Source organism: Chanodichthys erythropterus, chromosome 17 (genome assembly GCF_024489055.1).
Source record: "Chanodichthys erythropterus isolate Z2021 chromosome 17, ASM2448905v1, whole genome shotgun sequence".
NCBI lineage: Eukaryota > Metazoa > Chordata > Actinopteri > Cypriniformes > Xenocyprididae > Chanodichthys > Chanodichthys erythropterus.
In genome coordinates, this window is record NC_090237.1 from 27865731 (window position 1) to 27888872 (window position 23142).

Here is a 23142-nt window from a genome sequence, read left to right on the forward strand (position 1 = left end):
GACCTTCGGCCCTCTAGGCTCCTTTCCAACGACGAGCAATTAGTGCATAGCACCGCTGACCTCCCATGACCCCATAGTACGTGGGAAGGCATTTCATTTGGATAATTAGGGTCTAAGTTAGAGAGGCAGCGAAAAGAAGCGGAAGCATAGAGATGCACAGAGACAGATGGAAGCAAGGATAACTGAGAGCAATGATGCAAAGAAGGGATCAGAAAGGAAGAAAAAAAAATCTGATTCTGGAAACAGTGACAGGTGGGGATTCAGGGTGTTATTGCCTGTTATTCCTTCACCTCAGGCCAGTTGAGGGAGGACTTCTCTGACATGCTATTTCACCTCTTTGCCAGAAAGGTGAAGTAAAGAAACAATGGCTTGTTTTCCCTCTCTCTGAGTAGCTTTGAGATTCCAGACTGACCTTCTGCTAGACAGGAGCTGCTTGTCTTCCCTGCATGGTTTTTCACAAAGCGCTTTTTCACAAGCCGAGGCACAATACTGTTGGTAAACCAACTTGACATGACAGCGAGCACAAGAGAAATTCTAATCTCTGACACCGAGTTTAAGACACTGAATGTCTACTGCTGGGATGACAATTGTTTACATGTATGTCCTTAATTCTTTTATGCTCAGAATGAGGTTTTAAGTCAACCTGGAATCAAAATTGACCCCATTTACTTGATACATGCTCCTGGTGTTATTGTGAATTATTCAATGGTGCGTGTTATAAAAAAATAAATAAATATATATATATATATATATATATATATATATATATATATATAGTAATAATAAATATTTCTCTCTGCAAAGAAAGATCAAAGATCTACTTCAAAAAGATCAAATAAAAAAAATCTAACCTTTTAATGATCAAATCAATGAAATCGGTAACTGTCATTTCATGCTTACTTAAAGTGTGAGAAAAAAAGACTATACCTTACACCTTGTTGTCTCTTCCTTCTCAGGTGTGGACATTTGGGGACATGATCTTGTCATCTGGCTCTTCTGGTCGTTTCTCGGTGCAGACAGTAAACAGTGACCGAGGGGTCCTCTCCTCATTAATCCTCTCAGAGACCCTGGCCCAAGATTTCCAACTTCGATACAACTGCACTGCTTGGAATCGCTTCGGTACAGGGACGGCACTGGTCACTCTTGAAGAGCAAGGTATGGGTCCTCATGCCAAATTAGCCTGTGTAAAACAGCCTTTTATCAACCAATATAGTTCCAGTCAAAAGTCTGGACTCAGCTAATTGCTTACTATTACTATGTTCCACCTTTTAGAATGGTAGTAGTCATTAAATTAAGAAATTACATAAAATTAAGTATGGAAATGATGTAGCGATCAAACAGATGTTAAATAAATCAAAACTGTTTTATATTTTAGCTTCTTTGAAGTAGATAACCCATGCCATTACATCTCTGAGCTGAGATGCTTTTAAAAAGCATTGAATTGAATTCAGTGTCTCAAGTATTGATTGTTTTTCTTTCTTTCTTCTTTTTTTTTTTTTTTTTTTTTTTTTTTATATTTATACATAGGCACACTTTATATTGGTCTAAAAACTAATTTTATGCATTTTAGTTTCTGCATTTCTGCATTTAAGCATCAAAAGACTGTGAAAAAACATAAATTCACTCAAGTGTGTCCATACTTTTCACTGGTAGTGCAGATAAGCAAGGAAATGTTTGGGGAAATGTTCTGGGAAATGTTGGGACTGGAGAGTTAAAATGGAGGAGTGAGAAGCAAACAACTGAAAGTAAAGTGAGAAAAGTGGCAGGAGTTTTAGATTTGGGTATGGGCCAAGCTCTGTTTGGCACCATTGCTTTAATCATTGAAGGATGGTTGATTTTTAAAGACTCAGAGTAAGTTGTGGGGTAGACCTTAGAGTTTGTGCCTTTTATTTAAGATTATTCATGACAAGCTATAATCCAGTTCGAGTCAGCTGTATGCAGGGATTGCATCTCAAAACACCCTGCAACCCTGTGCTTATCTTAATTATACACCACCGAATCAATATCATTTAATCAGGAGATGGTCCACTTAATGAATACATTCGTTCCATAACAAAGATATAGATTTTGAGCCTGAATGAATTAAATCAAGACCTAATGTACGGCATGGGTATGTGACGCTTCACTGGCCGCTATATTTTGTATGCACAGTGCACCATCTTAAATTTGCTTAAATAAGACTAAGAGCGTGGTAGACTGCTTGAGCCTTTGTACTGGGAGACACCAAAAATAAGGTCTTCGCCAGCAATTTGCATCAAGGCAGCAGAGCCAAGTCTCTGGAGAGGCAGACACTGCTATCTCCTGGAATCTCTAATTAGATTACTGTCGGCTGCCTCACTGCATGTCAGGTCTGGTTACCCCTCTTCCACCAGAGATTAGAGACAATAGCTGGGTCCTGTGATGCCACTGCGGATCACACTAGATGCATTTCTATATGTTGCACTTGAGTTTGGATGTGGCTTGGAAAAAAAGTTCCATGTAGAATGCATTTGTCAAGCTGACAGCTTTTCTTGAATCGCCCGGAGAACTGACATACCTTTTGGTAATATGAAAATTAAATCATCTCACAAATAACTGTCAAGAATCTGTCATATTTTAGCCCTAAAGTTTATATTATATGTTGCACAAAGAAAGTGAACCCTATTTAGGGTCTTTAGAATGTATTGTGACATTTTGTTAATAACCTGTAAATATGATTATGGCAGGACAAAAGTGTAGAAGGACAAACTAAGCTGTGTGGCCAATATAATAGAAACATAAAAACCTTAAATCCACGTGTTTTGCATCTTACCTTGTAATGCTGCGAAATGCATGTGCTGTACATGCATTTCACAGCATTACAAGGTCAGGTACAAAACATGTCATTCTACACTGAATCTGGATCATCTGCAATCCTTGCAACTGGAGAGGTAGAGACTTAATAGATGTAATTCAGCTCAGTCACGTTCTCTGTTTCCCTTGCAGAGGCCCTCCCCTTGCTAATCATCATTGGGGCATCGGTGGGCGGAGGCTGCGTCTTCATCGTTTGTGTCATTACCCTGGTTTCCATCTGCTGCCGCCACACTGCTAAAGGTGAGGTCAAAGGTCAGATGTTGTCTGAGAGATTTTATTCTCTCCTCAAAAACATGATACAGTAGAAATCAAACGAACTAACTAGACAGAGGTTAATTATGGGGCCACCTCTTTGCCTGGAGCAGTGTTGACCTTTTCACCTCTCTGGAAATCTTCCCACCGTTCACCTCATTAATCTCTATACACTGCGCTATTTCCTCACCCAGGCAAAAAGGGCACACGCCTGTCTAAGAGCGACATCCGCGTACAAATTGTGCACAGCGACCACAACGCAGCAAGAGGAAATGACGATGAGGAGGATGTGAAGGAGCCCATGGTAAGCCCCTCTCGAAATAATGCAGAAATGCTTAGAATGTCCTAAAAGATAGTAATAGCTTTTACATCATTTTTCTTTCATAAAAACTGCCATGCTGCAGGAAAAACAAGAATGGTGTTCTCAGCCCATTTTAATTCTATAATATAGTGGCATTTTTCCAAGGGAAATGGGATAGGCAATGAGAAAACAAAATGTTAGGCTACACTTGATTTTATCTGTCAGGACTAAAAAGAAATATGTAGAGAAAAATAAGAGGAATTAGTGGCATCAGTCAAAAGACCAGAAGCTAGGGACACTATTAATTATGAGAGTATGACATTTAACATACCATAGATCCTGAACCCTCTCTAACCCAAATTTCTATACTCTTCTCAGGCTCCCAACAGCAGCGAGTCTCCAGGAACATCTCGCACAGAGCACAGCGACCTGCTGGAGGAGGAGGATGATGAGAGATCAGATATCAAGGTATTACATTTCACAAAGCATGACTCGGATGGCTAATCTGATAAAAGCAAAAGGTTGTTTCAAAGGTTTGAGGAAACTACTGTACTTAATAACACTAACTTGCGGAAAACATATTCGTATTACACCACAAGGGAGGATCATGTTCAAGAAAACGTACAATTACTGGTCAACTACTAACTTCTGGCTAGCACCTAGCTATAATCATTTGCATGTATTTAATTCTGTACAAGATTTGTAATTTATCTGACAATATTTTCTTTCTTTCTTTCTTTCTTCCTAGGACCCCACCAATGGCTACTACAATGTGCGGGCTCACGAGGACCGCCACATCACAAGAACTGGCTTCTCAGAATATGTCCCTAATGCTCGCCCAGTATACACTCCCTCTCAGCTTCCCTCGCCAAGCCCCTTATACGGCCAGCACTCCACTCAGCCTCGGATTTATGACTTTTCCCAGCGTTACGCAACAACCCCTGCCACACGCACCACCTATGAGCAACAGCAGTCACAACAACCACAGCAACAGCAGCAAACTCCCACCATCTACCCCCAGGAGCCACTCTATGCAGGCTCCGCCTACCTTCCTGCCACCTATGGCCGCGCCTTTACGAGCTACGTCAAACCCGCCTCCTACGAGAAGGTTGACGGATACGAGCATTCAGACCAAGCCAGCAAGGTATCTAGCTCCTCCCGTTTTTCATACGCATCCTCGCAGGTGTCGTCACAGCAGTCAGACTATGGGCGGCAGCAACGCATGCAGACTCATGTGTAAAGGCCCCTAGAAGACCCGCTGAGGGTCTGGCATGATCAGTGTCACAAGGATGTTCTTCTGAATGGGCTTCAGGAGGGATTAAGCAAACTTTAAACTGAGATTCAAGAGGCGGAAAAGCTTTATTGCTGTCTTGAAGTGAATGTTGGATCGATGAGAAACTTCTTTCGAAAGAACTACGACGTGCCACTCACGCTTTGAAGTCACCTTCAAGCTACTGATTTTCTTCGTCCAAATGCTGAACAATTAACACTGTCCGTCAATTCATCTCTGTGGCATCGTATTTCTGCAAAAATGCTCCAGCACTAACTCTAAATCTTGGAGAGAGAAAGCAGTGCTGTGGAGAAGTGCCCTCATGAACTAATCTTTGTAAATGGGGACAAGCTAATGGCACTACGCTGAAACAATCAATATGACATGAAATTTAAAACAAAAAGTAAAAAAAAAGAAAAAAAAAATGTGTTTGTTGGCATGCTGATGGAATTGTAAGCACATTTGTGTATCAATGACAAGAGGTCTTGCCTACACAAAGTGGCTCAAAGTTCAATCCACAAAGAAGGGGAGCAGAAGAAAGCAGAGCGCATGCGCTCACCCTAAGATGTTTCTTCAGAAGCTCCATCTGCAGTTTGCACTGCTGTTGGGCTCTCAAGAGAGAATTTATGTAAAGCCTCAATGGACCAGTGCAGGAAACTGGAATCTAAAATGCTTTGGTAAAAAGACAAAAAAAAGACAAAATCCATAAGATGTGTTTCTGTCTGTTTGACGGAATCAGGATTGGCCAATCCCCAAAGAAGCAAATGTAGAGGTGCGGTCTTTTTAAGCTATGCTCTCAAGGATTTGTTGCAGAGTTCAGAGTAGAGCCCATTTCGGGACCATGGTTTCTTAAGCCAAGCCATGTACGGCAAACCTAAATTACCACACAGCCTTGCGGTGTGCAGTAATAATCTTGTAATGTTCCTTATGTGACCACTGTATGTTACTAAATACAGAGTGTGCCAAGGTGACTGTTATGTCATGCTGACATTTCTGACACCGTCAGGTAGCACCAACATGTTTACACAGACGAAGAAAAAACATAAAAAAAAAATAAAAATAAGCAAATGAAATGCAGTACTGTCCATATCCACTTAGAGCCACTTCAATGACTGTACAAATTGTTGGGAAATTCACTCCTGTCTGTTGCATGCAGATGATGTGTGTACGTGAACGTATTCAGCATTTCTTCTCATCTGTTTGTTCCTTGTGTGAGAAACCGCTTACTGCACCCTATGTCAATTCGATCATGGAGACCTGCATTTGGAGGTTTCCATACTGCCATTTTCCTTTAAGCCTGAATGGTTGGCTACATTTGGAAAAATAAATAAAAAAAAAAAAAAAAAAAAAAAAAAATCAAAATGAACTGTAAGATAGGTGAAACAAAACATTGCTTGTCTTTATTTTTATATTTTATATAAGCCTTAATGTACAGCGTGTAAGCTGCTCTATTGTAAAGTACCTTTATATTATAAAATGCATATATCTTTATCTTTGATTTGAGTTTATTTGGTTCACAACGGTTTTTACCCCATGTTACTATCAGTTTTGGAGAGGTGAAAAGTGTTACACAACTAATTGACTTTTTCCTTCCATTTCTTTTTTAATAATGTTCAAATGATTTTATTTGCTAAAAAATGAGCTATTGTTGCTTGTAACTTTGTACACATATTTATATTTAAATAAAACCATTTCAAATAAAATCTGCTCTGACTGGAGTGAGTTTGGCACACATCGCTGGGTCTCGTCAAATGTCATGAGGGAATGAGGACAAACAATACCGGGGCTGCCGAGTTGATGAATACATAAATTAGCAGTGATGCCTATGTTGATTCTCTTATTCCCGCGGCGACAGCAGGGTTTTTAATAAAGATGGATGAGATTCCCAAGCCTCCCGCTGTCTGCGTATCAAACATAGCAGGCACAGGCCGTCTCCCCCAACGCAACGAAATATTGCGCTGACGGAGCGGGTGTTGTGTGACAACATTATCTTGTCGTGTCACCCAGTCTCTCAGATTTCATCATGTCATGCCGAGCTTCACCGCAGGGAGTGTTGAAGACATAAATACGCACTCAGCATTAAACAAATGGCTAAACAAAAAAAAACAAAAAAAACTGATGGCTACTCTGGTAAATCCAGGGTCATGTTTCCATCTGTCATCATCCCTCTCAAACAACTATCACTGCCAAAAATACACAATTATATAGATAGATGCATAATGTGCAAACCCGATAACACAAAATGAAAACTTTGTATGGTATATTATGCACAGAAGCCATTGGCACATGCCACTATGCTTAGTGGCACAGCCGGTTTTCATTGGCATGTGCCACTAAAACTTGTGTGACGTGCCGATGAATTGCGTCATGTGCCACTGACAATGTTGTGGAGCATTTCACCGTATGTTTTGGCACCTCCAGTAGTGACTGACAGATGATTTGAGTAGCTATACTGGCATAATTGTGACACAAAATCATAAATAATTAGCCTAATTTAGTGATTTTAAAAATAAATAAGTGGGTTAGGCAGCTAAAATGTAATTAGAGTCTGATAATTATCTAAATAAATGGTCCCACTTTATATTAAGTGGCCTTAACTACTATGTACTTACATTTAAATTAATTTGATACAATGCACTTATTGTGTACATACATGTTTTTACATTGTACTTATATTTTAAAAACACCTGCATGTAATTACATCTGTAATTATTTTATGTAATTACATTTATAATTACAGTTGACCCATCCCTTACACCTTACCCCTACCCTTAAACCTACCCATACCACCAAACCTGTCCCTAACCTTACCTGTATCACACCTCAATAGCAGCAAATGTGTTTTGCAATTCAATATGAACCCAGTAAGTACACTGTACTTATTTTTTGATGCAAGTACATAGTAGTTAAGGCCACTTAATATAAAGTGGGACCAAATAAACTACAGATAATGTACAGATGTACTGGTTTATTTAGTACTACTGATGGTACGCTATGGCATGATGTAATATGCTACGTCCTACGTTATATGTCGTGAATGTTACGCTTTAGACTCAAGTCGAATCCGTATGGCCGTTTTGCCAGAAGCTAGTTATTTTACTTTATAAAGTGTTAAATATGGATATTTTTCTTACACAAACGCATCACTTCAGAAAGCCTTTATTAACCCCCAGGAGCTGTGTGGAGTACGTTTATGATGGATGAATGCATTTTTTTGAGTTTCAAACTAGTGGTAACCATTCACTGCCATTATAAAGCTTGGAAGCATCAGTGTGTTAATTAATATAACTCCGACTGTATTCGTCTTCTTTTAATACAAATAAAGCTGCATCTGATTATGCTATGTTAGCTACTTGACAAAATAGTGTTTTTCTCTGAGGCATGGTAAAGCATGGTACTCTCAAGCAATCAAGAAAATTAGATTTTAACAATAAGACTAAACATGTTGAGCTATATAACAATGATTTGTTTTCTGTCTATAAATATATCAAAACAGTTGTTCCCTTGCCTATTAAAACATGTAATATTAAAACGACTTTGGTGTTTCCATGGTTTCTACAAAATAAAACCGGAAACCGAGGGTAACGCGGGTATGACGCAATTGACAGGCGACTCTTCACACGTCCTGGAGCCTTATCTAAAATTGCAATTTTCTCACGATTTACAAATTGTTGGAAACATTTGGGATATTTTAATTACTCAAGTGAACAAAACATATAACACTGGCCCAGTGGTTTTTGGATATTTTACTGCAAAAGTCTTACATATTGCACCTTTAAGTGTCTGCACATTTTAGCTTTTGTTTTTTGTTTTGTTTTGTTTTTTCAAGTTACCCTGATGACAACGGAAAGCACACACACACACACACACACACACACACACACAAAAACCCTGGAAAACATGGGCAAATCTAGTAATTACAATCGATTTTAACGGGCTAAATTAATACTTAAACTAGATATCCAATAAAACATTGATGAAAACAATATATGCATTGTATTTAAACAATATATTAAAATATTCACAATTGTATTCATTTTAAACTAGGTATTTCCTGGTTATCTTTTACACTGACCGTCATGAAACATAATAAGGAGTTAACTGTTATGTAAACTAGTCCCCAAATCTCCTGACAGACATTTTAAAGGAAATCCCTCTTGTTTTGTGGGAAGTTATTTTGCCTGTGGCGCCAAATCTGCTACGAGCTGATAGACTGTAGACTAATTATTATCGTCTCGTTAGTTAAAAAAAAATCCTGTATTTCGAACTTACTCCATTCAAAACAACGAAATTAAGCAAAAACACCAAACACCTTTGCTAAAAAATGTGTTCTACTCACCGAACGCGACGCGCCACCAACCCGCCAATATCCCAATATGGTGCTGACATCTTGCGCTGATTCAGACCCGAGTCTGCGCAGTAGTGATCGAGAAGTGGAGGCGCGGTATCAACAATATAATCTACTGTAATGGAAACACTGTATGTAAAAAAAAAAAAAAAAAAAAAAGGTTAAACTTATGGCTAGCAGGATTTCATTCATTCTTTTTATTTTCCACAATTCTTTGTTTCAATCAAGTGTTAGTGACCTTTGGTAGCCTAGATACCATATTAAGATGCAAAATGCTTAAGTGCAAGAGTTGTTATGACATCGATTGGAGATTATATAAAAGGTTGAGCACCACCTAAAGCTCATACAAGGTCAAATCTGGCATGTAATTAGCCAAGTTCAATACTCTGCCAACCATTTAAAACAACTGTTGCAGTGCAGTGCAATTAATTAAACCTTGAGCTTTTTAATTGGTGCAAGGTCAAAACTAAGTAGCATTCACATCTGTGACAGTGTCTTTGTATTCTCGATCGTATCAAATGAAAAGAGCAGATTTATGAAGCTCTCATTCCATTTTCCATTAGGACACCACTGATTCATAATTGTTGAAGGCAATGTTTATACTGGTTTATACCAAGGCCAGCTAATTTAACATGGATAAAGACACTGATTGTTGAGATAAGAGACAAAAGCCCACTTCATGTTAAAAATAAATAAATTAATCAAAATAAAAAAAATACTTAAAAAGTTACACCTAAAGGAAATCTGGGGCCGTATTCACAAAACATTTTATCTGACCACTAAGAGTTCTCCTAAATACCAGTAAAAGTTCTTAGCTAAGAGTTTTCTCTTAAAACCTATTCACAAAGCTGCTGAGACAAACTTTTACTAAGGAATAGAGAGAAGTCTTAAACTAAGAGTAAGGGCGGGGTTGACCTCGTTGCCATGGAGTAAACACACAGTGATTGGCTGATAGGAGGAGTCAGCGATTTAATCATAGAAATATTGTAGAATGAGGTGTCATGTTTCCATATTAAAATAAAGGTTTTAAAATACACATGTTGCCCTATTTAAATAAATATGTTTTAATAAAAATGTTACCATATTCAAATAAAGGTTTTAAAATGTAGTGTCACTAATTAAACTAGTATATACAGTTAATTGTGGACCGCCTTTTGGATGTATGCATCTCAAGAGAATGCAGAATGCAAGCGACAAATATGGGGATATGGAGAACTTTGGGTCTGGGCAATATATATATACTGTATTACTCTATAACTCTATTCAATCATTTTTAAATGTGAACTCATGAAAACCACTGCTGCAGGTAATTGGACAATATTTATTTATTTGTTAAAGATTTATTTTTGGTGTCTCATTGTAAATTCAAATCTATAAATCAAAATATATTGCATTTATGAAGAAAAAGTTGAGCACCTAAGGCTCTATTGCTCAATGGTGTACAGTGTATTTGGGTAGATTAGGATTGTTTGTGATTTGGTCTTGGTGACTTACGAGTCCTCTTGACTACTCCTAACATTTCAGAGATTTAGGAGCTAGTTTTAGTGCTAAAATGCTTTGTGAAATGCTCTTAGAGCAAAAATGTAGGAGTCCTAAAATTAGGACTTACATGCCCATTATTTTTAAGAATTTCTCCTAAATCTGAAAATTTAGGAGCTACTTTTAGCCTTAAAGGTGCCTTAGAAAAGGTGCCTTAGAACTTAGAACTCTAAGGTGTCCCCTGAATGTGTCTGTGAAAATCCCCATGGATTTTTTTTTCATTCATTTTTTTAACTGCCTATTTTGGGGCATCATTATAAATGAGCCGATTCAGGGCTACTGTCCCTTTAATTCTCCTGCTCCACGCCCATGGAGCTCACACTTGCCTTGAACAGTGCATAAACAAACTTTACACAGCTAATATAACCCTCAAATGGATCTTTACAAAGTGTTTGTAATGTATGCGGCATGCATGCGTCGGATTATGTGAGTATTTTATACTGTTATATTGTTTACATTTGATTCTGAATGAATTTGAGGCTGCGCTCTGTGGCTAACGGCTAATGCTACACTGTTGGAGAGATTTATAAAGAATGAAGTTGTTAGAAAGAAAATTTACAAATATCACTAAAAATATCATGTTATCATGGATCATGTCCGTTATTATTGCTCCATCTGCCATTTTTCGCTATTGTTCTTGCTTGCTTACCTAGTCTGTTGATTCACCTGTGCAGACGTTACTGCCCTTGTCTAATGCCTTTCATAATGTTGGGAATATGGGCTGGCATATGCAAATTTTGGGGGCGTACACCCCGACTGTTATGTGACAGTCAGTGTTATGTTGAGATTCGCCTGTTCTTCTGAGGTCTTTTAAACAAATGAGATTTATATAAGAAGGAGGAAACAATGATGTTTGAGACTCACTGTATGTCATTTCCATGTACTGAACTCTTGTTATTCAACTATGCCAAGATAAATTCAATTTTTCATTCGAGCACCTTTAAGATGTTTTGTGAATACGGCCCCAGGATACTCCGGACATTCAGTGCTTTTATTTTTAAATATTTTTTTTAGTGTTTTTGAAATATATGCTAAATACATGTAATTTAGCCTGTCCTCAGCATGTGGTTACAATGTAAAATTGCCAAAGTTTTTAAAAATGCAACAAATTCTGAAATATTCTTTTAAATTGAAAGGCAGGGATCAGTATAATATCAAACAATACAAAAAGTAAGTCTTGAATTATAAGTTGTGTCCTCACTTTGCATCAATTCCATCAGGATTTTTTATAATTCTGAATAAATTAGGCAATGTCATGGTCTCTTTAACTGAGGAGCACTTAATATTTCCCGCTCATTGTGGATCTCACAGTAGAACACATAGTCCTGGAAGTTGTATATATATATGTATATGTATATATACAAACAATTTTGAAGTCTCTGCGGTCACAGATTTAACATGTCAACTCCATCATCCCGGTGTAATAGTTTCTGTAAATAGTTGTGGGACAAATCGTGGCATTTTTCATATGTTTATTAAGGCAGCTACAACTGAGAAAGAAAACAAAATTGCTCCACTATAAAACACATGGTTAACATTAAAAAAATAAAAATAGATTGTGTCAACTCTGTCAGACGTAAACTCCATCAGGTTTTATATGTGATGGCTGACAAGTGCTCTCAAAAACACTGTATCATGTGATTTAACTTTTTTTTTTTTTGCATATGGGGAATTCTAATGTTTCATGATTCTATTTACATATACTGTATATTTGGCCCCAGCTGGACCTTTGTCAACACATAAGTATTTGTCAGCTCCATCAGTATTAACACTGTCAGGTGAAGGTTTTTGTTCATTTTGAAATGTCATTCTTTTTTCAATTCATTGTTAAAATATTAAAACAACTGAACTACATGATATTATGTCTGATTTACCTAAGAATATTGGTTATATTTGTTTAATATTAAAAAGGAGGTTAGAGAATTAAGGAATTTAGGAACTGGATTGTTCATAATATTCCTAACTCAAGAAGAAAAAAAAATAAAAAAAATAATAAAAAAAATATATATTATATTACATATACATATATATATATATATATATATATATATAATATAATTTTATAAAAAAAAAAAAAAACACTTTCAGAAAAACATGTTCCCTTACATGGTTCATTAGCGGAGACCTGCGTCTACAAAATATCAGTTAAAAAATTAAATCTATATTCTAAAACATGTTTTGTCCCTTATCTCAAGAATCAGTGAAAAACTTTTTCAGTTGTCTTTACTACATTTGCATTTTCAGGGAGAAATTAAATTACATGGAAATTAAGCAAAAACGCATAATGAAACAACAACAACAACAACAACAACAAAAAAACAAACAAAAAAGATGACATTGTAAAACCACCATGTATTTTATTGTCAGGAATACAATGTAAACTCTTTGCAAATGTTTTAATGTATTCACATTTCCTGTGTTAAAATATAAAACAATTAAACTAAACAGAAGTAGTAATTCGCATGTAAAATATTTACAAATGTTAGTCACCCAGACACATAAAGCCATACACAATCATTATAGTTTAACCATTAAAAAAGCAGTCTGAAATTTTCACAATTTAAAAATGAAAGCCTAAGAAGCCCATGACAGGTAAAATCATGCATCATGATGCTATATAAAACTCGAGTAGTACATAAATATAGCATCTATTGCTTGACATCTCTCAAAATACAGCTTGCGTCTCTTGTACCTCCTGGGAAATTAAGTCACTACGCTACAAAGCCTGAAATTCTTACTAAGCAAGTGGACTTTCCATGGGAAAGAAACTTGCCAAGTCTTTGAGGATCCAGCGTTATGGATTCCTCAATACGTTCGGGTCTCTTTGAAGCAGAGACCATCCTGCTAGGTTGTTTCAGCCAACTGCTTTGACATTGATTGGCTGGAACTTTAACATGCAGCAGAAGTGAGTGACCTATACTGGCCTTGGTTGTATTGGCAAATGGATGATGGAAATATCCTATTTCTACCTAATCCTCCATTTTTGAGCTTTGCCACCAAGGTCTCGAGATCACACAGATGTGAGGAAAGAAGGTCAGCCTGAGCGGGATACTTACAGAAATTTCTAGATTGCAAAAAAGCTTTTGACCTTCAAATAAAAAAAAAAAAAGTAGGGACTGAAGCTCGCTCCAACGTCTGAAACACAAGAGTCATTGTTTCCGACACCAGTCTTTGGAAGAAAGGCACGTTTTGAGCATAAGACAAAAAAATATTTAAAACCGAACATCATTCAGAAAGATAACAACAAGAATTCCACCAGGTCATAAGTTGCTGGCAGTCACATTATAGGACAGTTTGATCTCTAAGTGCCATTTATGAAGTTACTGTTCAAGGAATCCGATACAAACAAATGAAAGCACTACAACTGAGTTGGAAAATGAGTGTAACAGTACATCACAGTGATATATATCCTCATTATAGTGGTATCTGCATGTGTTTTATGAGGCTTTTTATTTGGTTGACTAAAGTTGAAGTCATCTTAAGATTGATACAGCTATGAAAAACCTCGCCGAATAGTCATACTCAAAAAATGCTATTACGAAAACAACCAGGTGGTCTAAAAAAAACGTATACAAGTTCAATTTTCTCACAATGGATGTCGACCAAAGCTGTATTCACTTTTTGATTGTGCGAGTGCGGCTCACATACTGTACTAAATATTCATGGCGCTGAACATTTGTTCGTCTGCTTTGGTTGTCGTATGATTGCAGGTCCAGGCTCCACTATACGGATGTGATTTCACGGATCCACTCCCGTAGTTTGGTGACACGCGTGTAGACGCCAGGCTTGTTCCTCCGAGCGCAGCCTTCTCCCCAGCTCACTATGCCAGCCTGGAACCATTTGCCAACATCGGAACGACACACAAGAGGCCCGCCCGAGTCTCCCTACGGAAGCCAAAAGAAAGACACTTTTAAATGTCATTCCACATTTTTCAAAACTGTTTGAAAAAGATCAAATGCATGGAGGACAAAATTTGATCACCATATTCAAGAGTTGCCTGTTGATCTATTCAAGAGAATGTTCATTAATGAATGTTTATTTTATTGTATATTGTGGTTATTTATTTTAGTATTACTGGAGACTTTTTTATTGTGTCTATCAATGCTTTGGCAATATTGTATATAAAACAATCATGCAAATAAATTGCTTGAAATTGAAAGAGGAGATGAAGTGATGATTATGTATGTGAGAAAACCAAAAGGAAAAAGGAGGGTGTGTGAAGCAATTGCAAACATTTTAATTATTATTGTAATCACTTATCATTTATTATTTTGTACCTCTAATTTAAGCTGCTTATTTACTGTGTCATTTCATTCCATTACTATTATTCCTGAATGATTTGTTTTGTGTGTAATACAATTCGGCTCTTAATTACTTTGCCAATATTGCAATGTAAACAGACGTGGCAATAAAGCATATTTGAATTGGGAAGTGAGAGGAGAGAGAGAGAGAGAGACAGGCAGGAAGACAAAACCACCAAAGTGAATGAAAGAATATTACAGAGGGTGAAAAGGATGGAGCAAAGTACAGAGAGAGAGAGCGCAAAATCTGAGCTCCTATAGCTGGAGAGGAAGACAGAAAGGAGTCACAAGACCAGGACCGGAACCTGTGCGAGAAAAAAAGCACACTAAGAAGATTACACCCAGAATAAGAGAGACGCACAGAGCGTTCAGAAGGGGAAAGCAAGATGAATAACAAGTGAGATAGAAGTAGAAATTATGGAAATCAGCTCATTTAAATATCAGGGAACAAGGTAGAATAATTAATCTTCTCCACTACGAGGCTGTACACACACCGCAGGAAGACAACAACATTAGCCGAACACTTTGACGGCATTATGCTCATGTCATATTTGTACTGTAGGTGTTTCTGAATGAAAAGAACAGGATGAAAAAGGCTTGACAATGCATCTAAATGGCTATTAAACCACCTTGAATTCATTACCATTCAATAAATGTGTACTTTGGTGTGTGCGTTTTTAAAGCTTTTTAGCTGACAACTGTGTTGAGGGTGTTATGCCAATTTTGGGAAAATAGTTGTATAATAGCTCTACATTTACTGTTGTTCGACCAATTTTCACAGTTGAAATAAAGTCATTTTAATAGTAACCCACGCCATTTGGAATTCCACTTGAGGGTGAGAGATTTCCCCATATGGATTTTGCATCGGGTTCAAGTTGGTCACACCAGTTGACCAACGGAAAGCCGCTTGGTTTGAAAGTGGCGTCTGTGTGAGCTGTTCTTCATACAATCGCTACACTATTAACAGTGTAACAATCTAATGTGACGGCACCTTTACACATGATTCTTTTTTTCCTAAAAACATACCATCGTTCTTTTATTATTATTTTAATATTTCTATCATTTATATATTATGTGCATTACTTTATTTCAAGTTAGACTCATGTGAAAATTGATCCGAGTCAGTTGGCTAAAACTCAGAAACGCATCCAGTTTGGTTCTACATACACCAAGATCAGGCTTAACATTATGATCACCTCCCTAATATTGTGTTGGTCCCCCTTTTGCTGCCAAAACAGCCCTGACCCGTCGAGGCATGGACTCCACCAGACCCCTGAAGGTGTGCTGTGGTATTTGTACCAAACAGCAGATCCTTTAAATCCTGTAAATTGTGAGGTGGTGCCTCCATGGATCGGACTTGTTTGTTCAACACATCCCACAGATGCTTGAATGGATTGAGAACTGGGAAATTTGGAGGCCAATCGACACCTCAAACTCATTGTTGTGCTCCTCAAACCATTCTTGAACCATTTTTGCTTTGTGGCAGGGTGCATTATTCTGCCGAAAGAGGCCACAACCACCAGGGAATACCGTTTCCATGAAAGGGTGTACATGGTCTGCAACAATGCTTAGGTAGGTGGTACGTGTCAAAGTAACATCCACATGGATGTCAGGACCCAAGGTTTCCCAGCAAAACATTGCCCAAAGCATCACACTGCCTCCGCCGGCTTGCCTTCTTCCCATAGTGCATCCTGGTGTCATGTGTTTCCCAGGTAAGCGAAGAAAACGTGATTCATCAGACCAGGCCACCTTTTTCCATTGCTCCATGGTCCAGTTCTGATGCTCACGTGTTGGTGCTTTTGGCGGTGGACAGGGGTCAGCATGGACACCCTGACTGGTCTGCAGCTCCATACGCAACAAACTGCGATGCACTGTGTATTCTGACACCTTTCTATCAGAACCAGCATTAACTTCTTGAACAATTTGAGCTACAGGAGCTCATCTGTTGGATCGACCACATGGGCCAACCTTTGCTCTCCACGTGCATCAATGAGTCTTGGCTGCCCATGACCCGGTCGCCGGTTCACCACTGTTCCTTCCTTGGACCACTTTTGATAGATACTGACCACTGCAGACCAGGAACACCCCACAAGAGCTGCAGTTTTGGAGATGCTCTGACCCATCACAATTTGGCCCTTGTCAAACTCACTCAAATCCTTACGCTTGCCCATTTTTCCTGCTTCTAACACATCAACTTAGAGGACAAATTGTTCACTTGCTGCCTAATATATCCCACCCACTAACAGAGATAATCAGTGTTATTCATTTCACCTGTCAGTGCTCATAATGTTATGCCTGATCAGTGTATACTGTAAGTGACCCAGATTGAAATGAAAACATCAGTTTCAGACTTAAAAAAAAAAACACACACACAAGAAAAAAAAAAAAAAACAGCAACAAAAAAACATGGAATTTTTTTTTTTTTTTTTACCTGACAAGCGTCCACACCTCCAGTGAGGTAGCCACTACACATCATTCTAGAGGTCACCTGACCTTCGGTCACCATGTCACATACTGTATCATTAATCACCTTTACTTCTGCTTTCTGCAGGATTGTTGCAGCACTTCCTACAACACATACATAAAACATAAGTCCTATGAGAATGATTCTAATACCAAAAAGCATCTTATGGCTCATTATGACTGTTTGAAAAATGAATTAGAAAGAGTTATGTCCTTCCACAAATAACACAATTGTATAACAAAGTTTGTGGTAAAAGTGACATTGAAACAAGGGATCAATAAATGTCAAACTTGTGAGGTTCAAATTCCAAAGGTATCTCATGGAAAGAGGAACTCCAAATGCAAAGGGCAGCCCTCAGGCACTCAAGCTGTCTCACCTCCCTCTCGGAGCGCGCCCCAGCCCGTAACAAAGCAGGAACTGCCGGCCGAGAAAACGTGGGTTGATGCCGGAAGGCAGATGGGATGCACGGTGTTGCTGAAGTTCAATGGCTGGCTCAGTTCCAACAAGGAGATGTCATAATCGTAGGTCATTTCACTGTAGCTTGGGTGGGTGATGATGGTCTTCAAAGCACGTTGCTGAACAGAGGTGTCCTGGATGGTCTGGTCCCGCACACCACTGTACGTCTGCCAGTTGGTTGTCATTTTGTAGCTGTTGGAAGAGAAAATGAACACAATGTTGTTTTGGAGGTTAGTTGTTTAAATCAGATGTTTTGGAAGGTCAACATAAAATGGCATTCAAATCCATTTTAAATCTTTATTTTGACAGGAAATATGAGGAAATCAGATTTAATGCACAGAGAAAAAACATGTAAAAAAAAAATGTAAAGGCAAGATTTTGAAAAGCTGTGTTTATAGGACAAGTTTGGAATAATTACAATGTTTTCATGCTTTTGAAAGAAGTCTCTTTCTGCTCACCAAGGCTGCATTTATTTGATCAAAAATACAGTAAAAACAGAAATACTGTGAAATATTATTACAATTTAAAACAACTGTTTTCTATTTGAATATATTTTTATATACAATTAATTCCTGTGATCAAAGCTGAATTTAACATCATTACTCCAGTCTTCAGTGTCACATGATCCTTCAGAAATCATTCTGATATGCTGACATGTGCCCACTTATCAATTATTATCGGTAATTATTATTATACTCGCTTATCATCAATTATTATTGTTGTTCCCCCCTCCCCCATCATTTGTTTACTGTGTAATTATTATTTTATTTTATAATTTTTTTTTTTTTAAATACTGTTTTTACTGTCTTTTTGATCAAACAAATGCAGCCTTGGTGGGCATAAGATACTTTCCCTGCCCCCCAAAACATAAAAGAATCTTAATTATTCTAAACTTTTGACCAGTAGTGTATATGAAGAGGGTTTGAAAAATAAGAGGGCTTGGTAATTTCAGCCAAAATGCAAAGTCATTTCAGAGGTGGAACAAGTTATTACATTTTGATGAAAGACATTTGTGCATTGATGTATCCTTCACAAAAAGACCAGAAACGTTTATTAAGAAAGTAAATGGGGTCAATTTTGATTTCATGGTGAAACCATAGCTCAGGAGAGTGAATTATCTTTCAGTTCAGCTTTAGTGGTTCAGTCTCAGAAACATGGAGTGACTGAAGGTAAAGTATTATTTTAATGCCATGTCTTGTGCTCCACCTGCTGGCCAATGGGAATAAATACAAGCTCAGTCATTGCTCAAACACAGAGCGCTGATGTTGAATGATGGTTGAGCACTAAGTGAATGGAGAAAGATACTGATAACATCTACAGCTAAAAGACAAAAATAATCGGGCAAAATAAAATACAAAAACACTAACAGCCATACAGAGATGAAATAAAAAATACTCACTCTGCACTAGGCTGGATGAAGCAGTGGGCAGCGGACAGCAACCATTTGTTAGAGATGATTGAGGCGCCGCAGACGTGTCCGTTGGTCTTGAAATGTAGACTGACCTGCCACGGCCATTCACCCACATCTGCGTTCTGCCCACCCACAATACGGTTGTGCTTGAATGGCCGGACTCCACAGTCTGAAACCAAATTATAGGAATGGTTCAAACACAAAGAGAGACTTCAAGGAAGACCAACAGAAGGGATAGCATCGGCATGCTGAGATGAGAGGTTAAGGGGTCTTGTACAAGACCAGCAGGGATCAGATCAGAGGGCTAGCTGCAAAACTGTTTGCACTGAAAGTTGGAGTTTCTCGAAACATCTGCTCTGACTCACAGGACCGTCGGCCTTTAGCGGGACTCAAGCAGAATCATAACAAGGCAGATATATAGAGGAACGAACCGTGCTGGCTGATAAAAACACAATGAGGAAGGAAAAAGAAACTAGCAACCCTGAGGCCTATAAAAGAAGTAGAAACAGAATGAAGAAATGTCAAGTGAGGTTTCATAAAAAAAGTATAATGGCTTTAGGCTCTAATGTGATTATTATTATTTTTTTTTTTACTCTAATTACCACATTGTTGATGATGCAGCAACTTCTGGAAATTACAATTGTTTTTAAATTCGTTGAAACACCAAAACCTTGGGAAGCTCATTATCTTCAAATAATTATACAATAAAGACACTAAAGCCGGGCGGTAATTGGATTCTCTTATGTATCATTATATATTATACATCTGTACTATTTCATAACTAAATCTATAACAACTGTAAGTGATTTGAATCATTAGTTGGGTTTTATAAAAGAGTGTCTGAAAGAGATTTTATTGTGTATTTAAAATTAATAATAAAAGGTGCAGTATGCAAGAATTCTGTCCGCTAGAGGCCTATTCAAAACAAAGGCGTAGCTTGATGACGCCAAGTTTGAGTGTGGAATCTTGGGAGATGTGGTCTTCACTTCACAGCCAGTGCAAAATAATCGGGATAGGACTCAGGAAGAAATCTTGTTCATGGATGCGATTATTAACGTTATTGTAGTATGAAGCAGAGCAGGACGAGTGTTGTGGGAGCTGAAGGGATCTGTGCATTTGCTCGGCGGCTGCTGTTAGACACTTGTTTGAGACACTGCAGTAAGATAGATTGATTTTAGAATATCATTAAATGCTGGATGGCTTGTGCTGATAAATGGCATGAAATTAATTTTAAAATGTATTGTGTGATGGAAAAATTCTGTATTTTACTAAAAATAAGGCTGCATCTGATTACGATAGGTTAGCTACTTCACAAAATAGTGTTTTTCTCCGAAGCATGGTAAAGCATGGGACTCGCAAGAAGTCTGGTTGTTTGAAATTTAAACAATAAGACTAAACGTGTTGAGCTATATAACAATAATTCGTTTTCCGTCTAGAAATATATCAGAACAGTTGTTCCCTTGTCTATTAAAGTGTCTTTGGTGTTTCCATGGTTTCTACAAAATAAAACCGGAAACCGAAGGTAAGGTGGGTATGGCGCAATTGACAGGCGACTCCTCTGCCGTCCCGGAGCCTTGGTTAAAATTGCAATTGTCTCACGATTTACAAATAGTTGCAAACAAAAGGGTAAAATCTTTGCCATTATTGATTTGCCATTAAATTAGTAATTAATGCAAGATGATGATCTAAATCCTAAAATATTTAAATCTCCAACATTGGCTGATACTGATTCATTAAAAATAACAAATAAAACATAACCCATATCATGCACATTAATTGTTCATCCCTAATTATCATATTCAATTTTGCTTGAAATTTTGCTTCAACCACCAGTGGTAATAATGCAATGTAAAATATTACTTGATAAATTGTGAAATAGCTGAAATACACACCTGAGCACTACAGTTGAATTATGTATAATATCACATGAGCAAAAGTGTTGTTCTGAATAACATCACAGCTGAAATTTAATCAATAAGTTCTTAATATTAAATAACTTTGGACAAAACATGGGCAGCAACCATGCACACATTAAAAGAGCTTCTTCACTTCTGTTTGTGAGTAAAAATACATAAAAAAAAAAAAAAAAAAAAAATGCGACTTACCACATCCCTGTTCGTCCGAACCATCTGAGCAGTCGTCTTCGCGATCACACTCTGCATTCACTTTGTTTACACACTGCTTGTTTTTACACTTGAAGGAGAAATCATTGCAGATACCAGCCGCTAAGAGAGGAATAGAGTATAAAGAAAGTAAAACTTGAGGTGAACAATGGGAATAAAACATCAATTGCAGCTTCTTTTTATCACCAAAGTCCTACGCCTCGTTCATGGCAATGCAAGAGCCAGCCTATTGATCAGGCCTATTGATCGTGGGATAGGTCACTTATCTCTGCTGAAGGATACAAAAACAATGAACAACTTTTAGAAAGAAAGAGTGGGCCAGTAAATAAGGACTGATCATGGTAGAAAAGACCAAAATGTGTAATTTCACTACCGTTTCAGCCTAAGCGTTGAAGATATTGCTATCACAAGAGTTTATTGTGCATATTAAAAGCAGATAAATTATCCCAATAATTAATGGTACTCAATATTAATTGTGAATGTACATGTCAGTTTGATAGCAACTGAAGATGAGAAAAACAGCAAGTAGATTATTTACGGGGGAGGGGGCTATGAGGATGGGAAATAAATAAAAATACAGCTGCTTAATTGCTGAAAAATCTGATTAAATTTAAATTTGAAGTATTCTGAAATTTCCAAAACTTTAAATATTTTAAAATAATAAATGTAAATATTTTTATAATATAATTTTAAATATTTTGAAATAATACTTCTGGCCGCCTCTCAGCGAGTCTCCCTTTTTCATGGTGGCGGCATTGCTACAAATGCCGCGCCACAGTTGTGGCACCTGCAGAGCCCCTCTGCAGGATGATGACGGCCACGGTGAGTGCGTCGGCTGCCTGGGTAAGCCCCACGGAGAGGCAGCGCTTAAACTGAGACTTCATGCCGCACTGCGAGTGCATGAGTCTCGACTCTCTGCGCTCGCGGATCGCTAGTGAAAGCGGTCCCACCCTGGGACCCGCTCCCGCCCTCCCGTCTTCTTCCCGCAAGCCAGCTAGGAAGAGACAGTGGGGTAGAGGGATTCAGCGTCCGGACTTGGGAGAGCTCACGCCGGCTCAGCGCTTGTGTGCCTCTCCCTCTCCAGTGAGAGAGCTGCCCCCGTCCTGTTTTCCCACCCAGAGCAGCGTCCCACAGCTGATGCGAGCGACCTCATCTTTTTTGGCAGAGCAGAGGACGAGCCGCTTGATGACTCCATGTCTCTCACGGCATCTGAAACGGAGGAATGGGCCGGCGACTCTGAAGACCCTGCCCAGCTGCCGTCACTGGTGCCCATCGACTCTAGGCCAGGGCTGGACGACAAGCTTTTCTGTGTCCTCTCCAAAGCTGTCGAGGAACTCTACCTCGAGTGGGCTCCACCTGAAGAGCAGACACGCAGCAGGCTGGATGAGTGGTATCTGCCAGGAGGCCGCCAGACCGCCCGCCAGCGCTCCATGCCCTTCTTCCTTGAAGTACATGATGAACTGACAAAGTCGTGACGCACCCCCTACTCGGCCCGCCTATGCAGCTCTCACTTCAGTGGACGGCTCCCAAGAGAATGGCTATGAGCGAATGCCACCCCTAGACAAGGCCGTGGCCGCTCACCTCTGTCCCCCCGCGGCTGTGGGCTGGAAGAACAAGGGGGCCCTTACTTCCAAGCCCTGCAGAACAACCTCTGCCTTAGCCAGTAGAGCTTATTCATCTGCGGGCCAAGCTGCATCGGCGCTACACACCATGGCCATTCTCATGGTGTTCCAAGCGAAACTCCTCCGCTCACTGGACGAGTCTGGTATTGATGCACCTGCCTTTCGCGACCTCCGCAGCGCCACAGACCTGGCCCTGCGTGCCACGAAAGCCCTGGCCCAGGCC

At 38.7% G+C, this 23142-nt stretch overlaps 2 protein-coding genes across 3 annotated transcripts in view; one reads left to right on the forward strand and one right to left on the reverse strand.

Annotated features, from left to right (window-relative positions):
• The window catches only part of kirrel3l (kirre like nephrin family adhesion molecule 3, like), a 46695-nt gene extending 40678 nt beyond the window's left edge, over positions 1-6017 (forward strand). Inside the window, exons 11-15 of the mRNA XM_067364874.1 lie at positions 957-1155; positions 2965-3072; positions 3279-3388; positions 3764-3853; positions 4134-6017. Coding sequence (XP_067220975.1) covers positions 957-1155; positions 2965-3072; positions 3279-3388; positions 3764-3853; positions 4134-4625 — 999 coding nt within the window. The 3' untranslated portion in view covers positions 4626-6017. The remainder of the gene's footprint in view (positions 1-956; positions 1156-2964; positions 3073-3278; positions 3389-3763; positions 3854-4133) is intronic.
• Positions 6018-12758: 6741 nt separating this feature from the next.
• Positions 12759-23142, reverse strand: part of st14 (ST14 transmembrane serine protease matriptase) — a 45093-nt gene continuing 34709 nt past the window's right edge. The window contains exons 15-19 of one of the 2 annotated variants that reach the window (XM_067365735.1): positions 21280-21399; positions 19163-19343; positions 17684-17955; positions 17275-17411; positions 12759-14426 (exon numbers count right to left, since the gene is read on the reverse strand). In XM_067365735.1, the coding sequence (XP_067221836.1) occupies positions 14265-14426; positions 17275-17411; positions 17684-17955; positions 19163-19343; positions 21280-21399 (872 nt within the window). In that variant the 3' untranslated portion in view covers positions 12759-14264. The remainder of the gene's footprint in view (positions 14427-17274; positions 17412-17683; positions 17956-19162; positions 19344-21279; positions 21400-23142) is intronic. The other variant, XM_067365734.1, reaches the window with a different exon arrangement.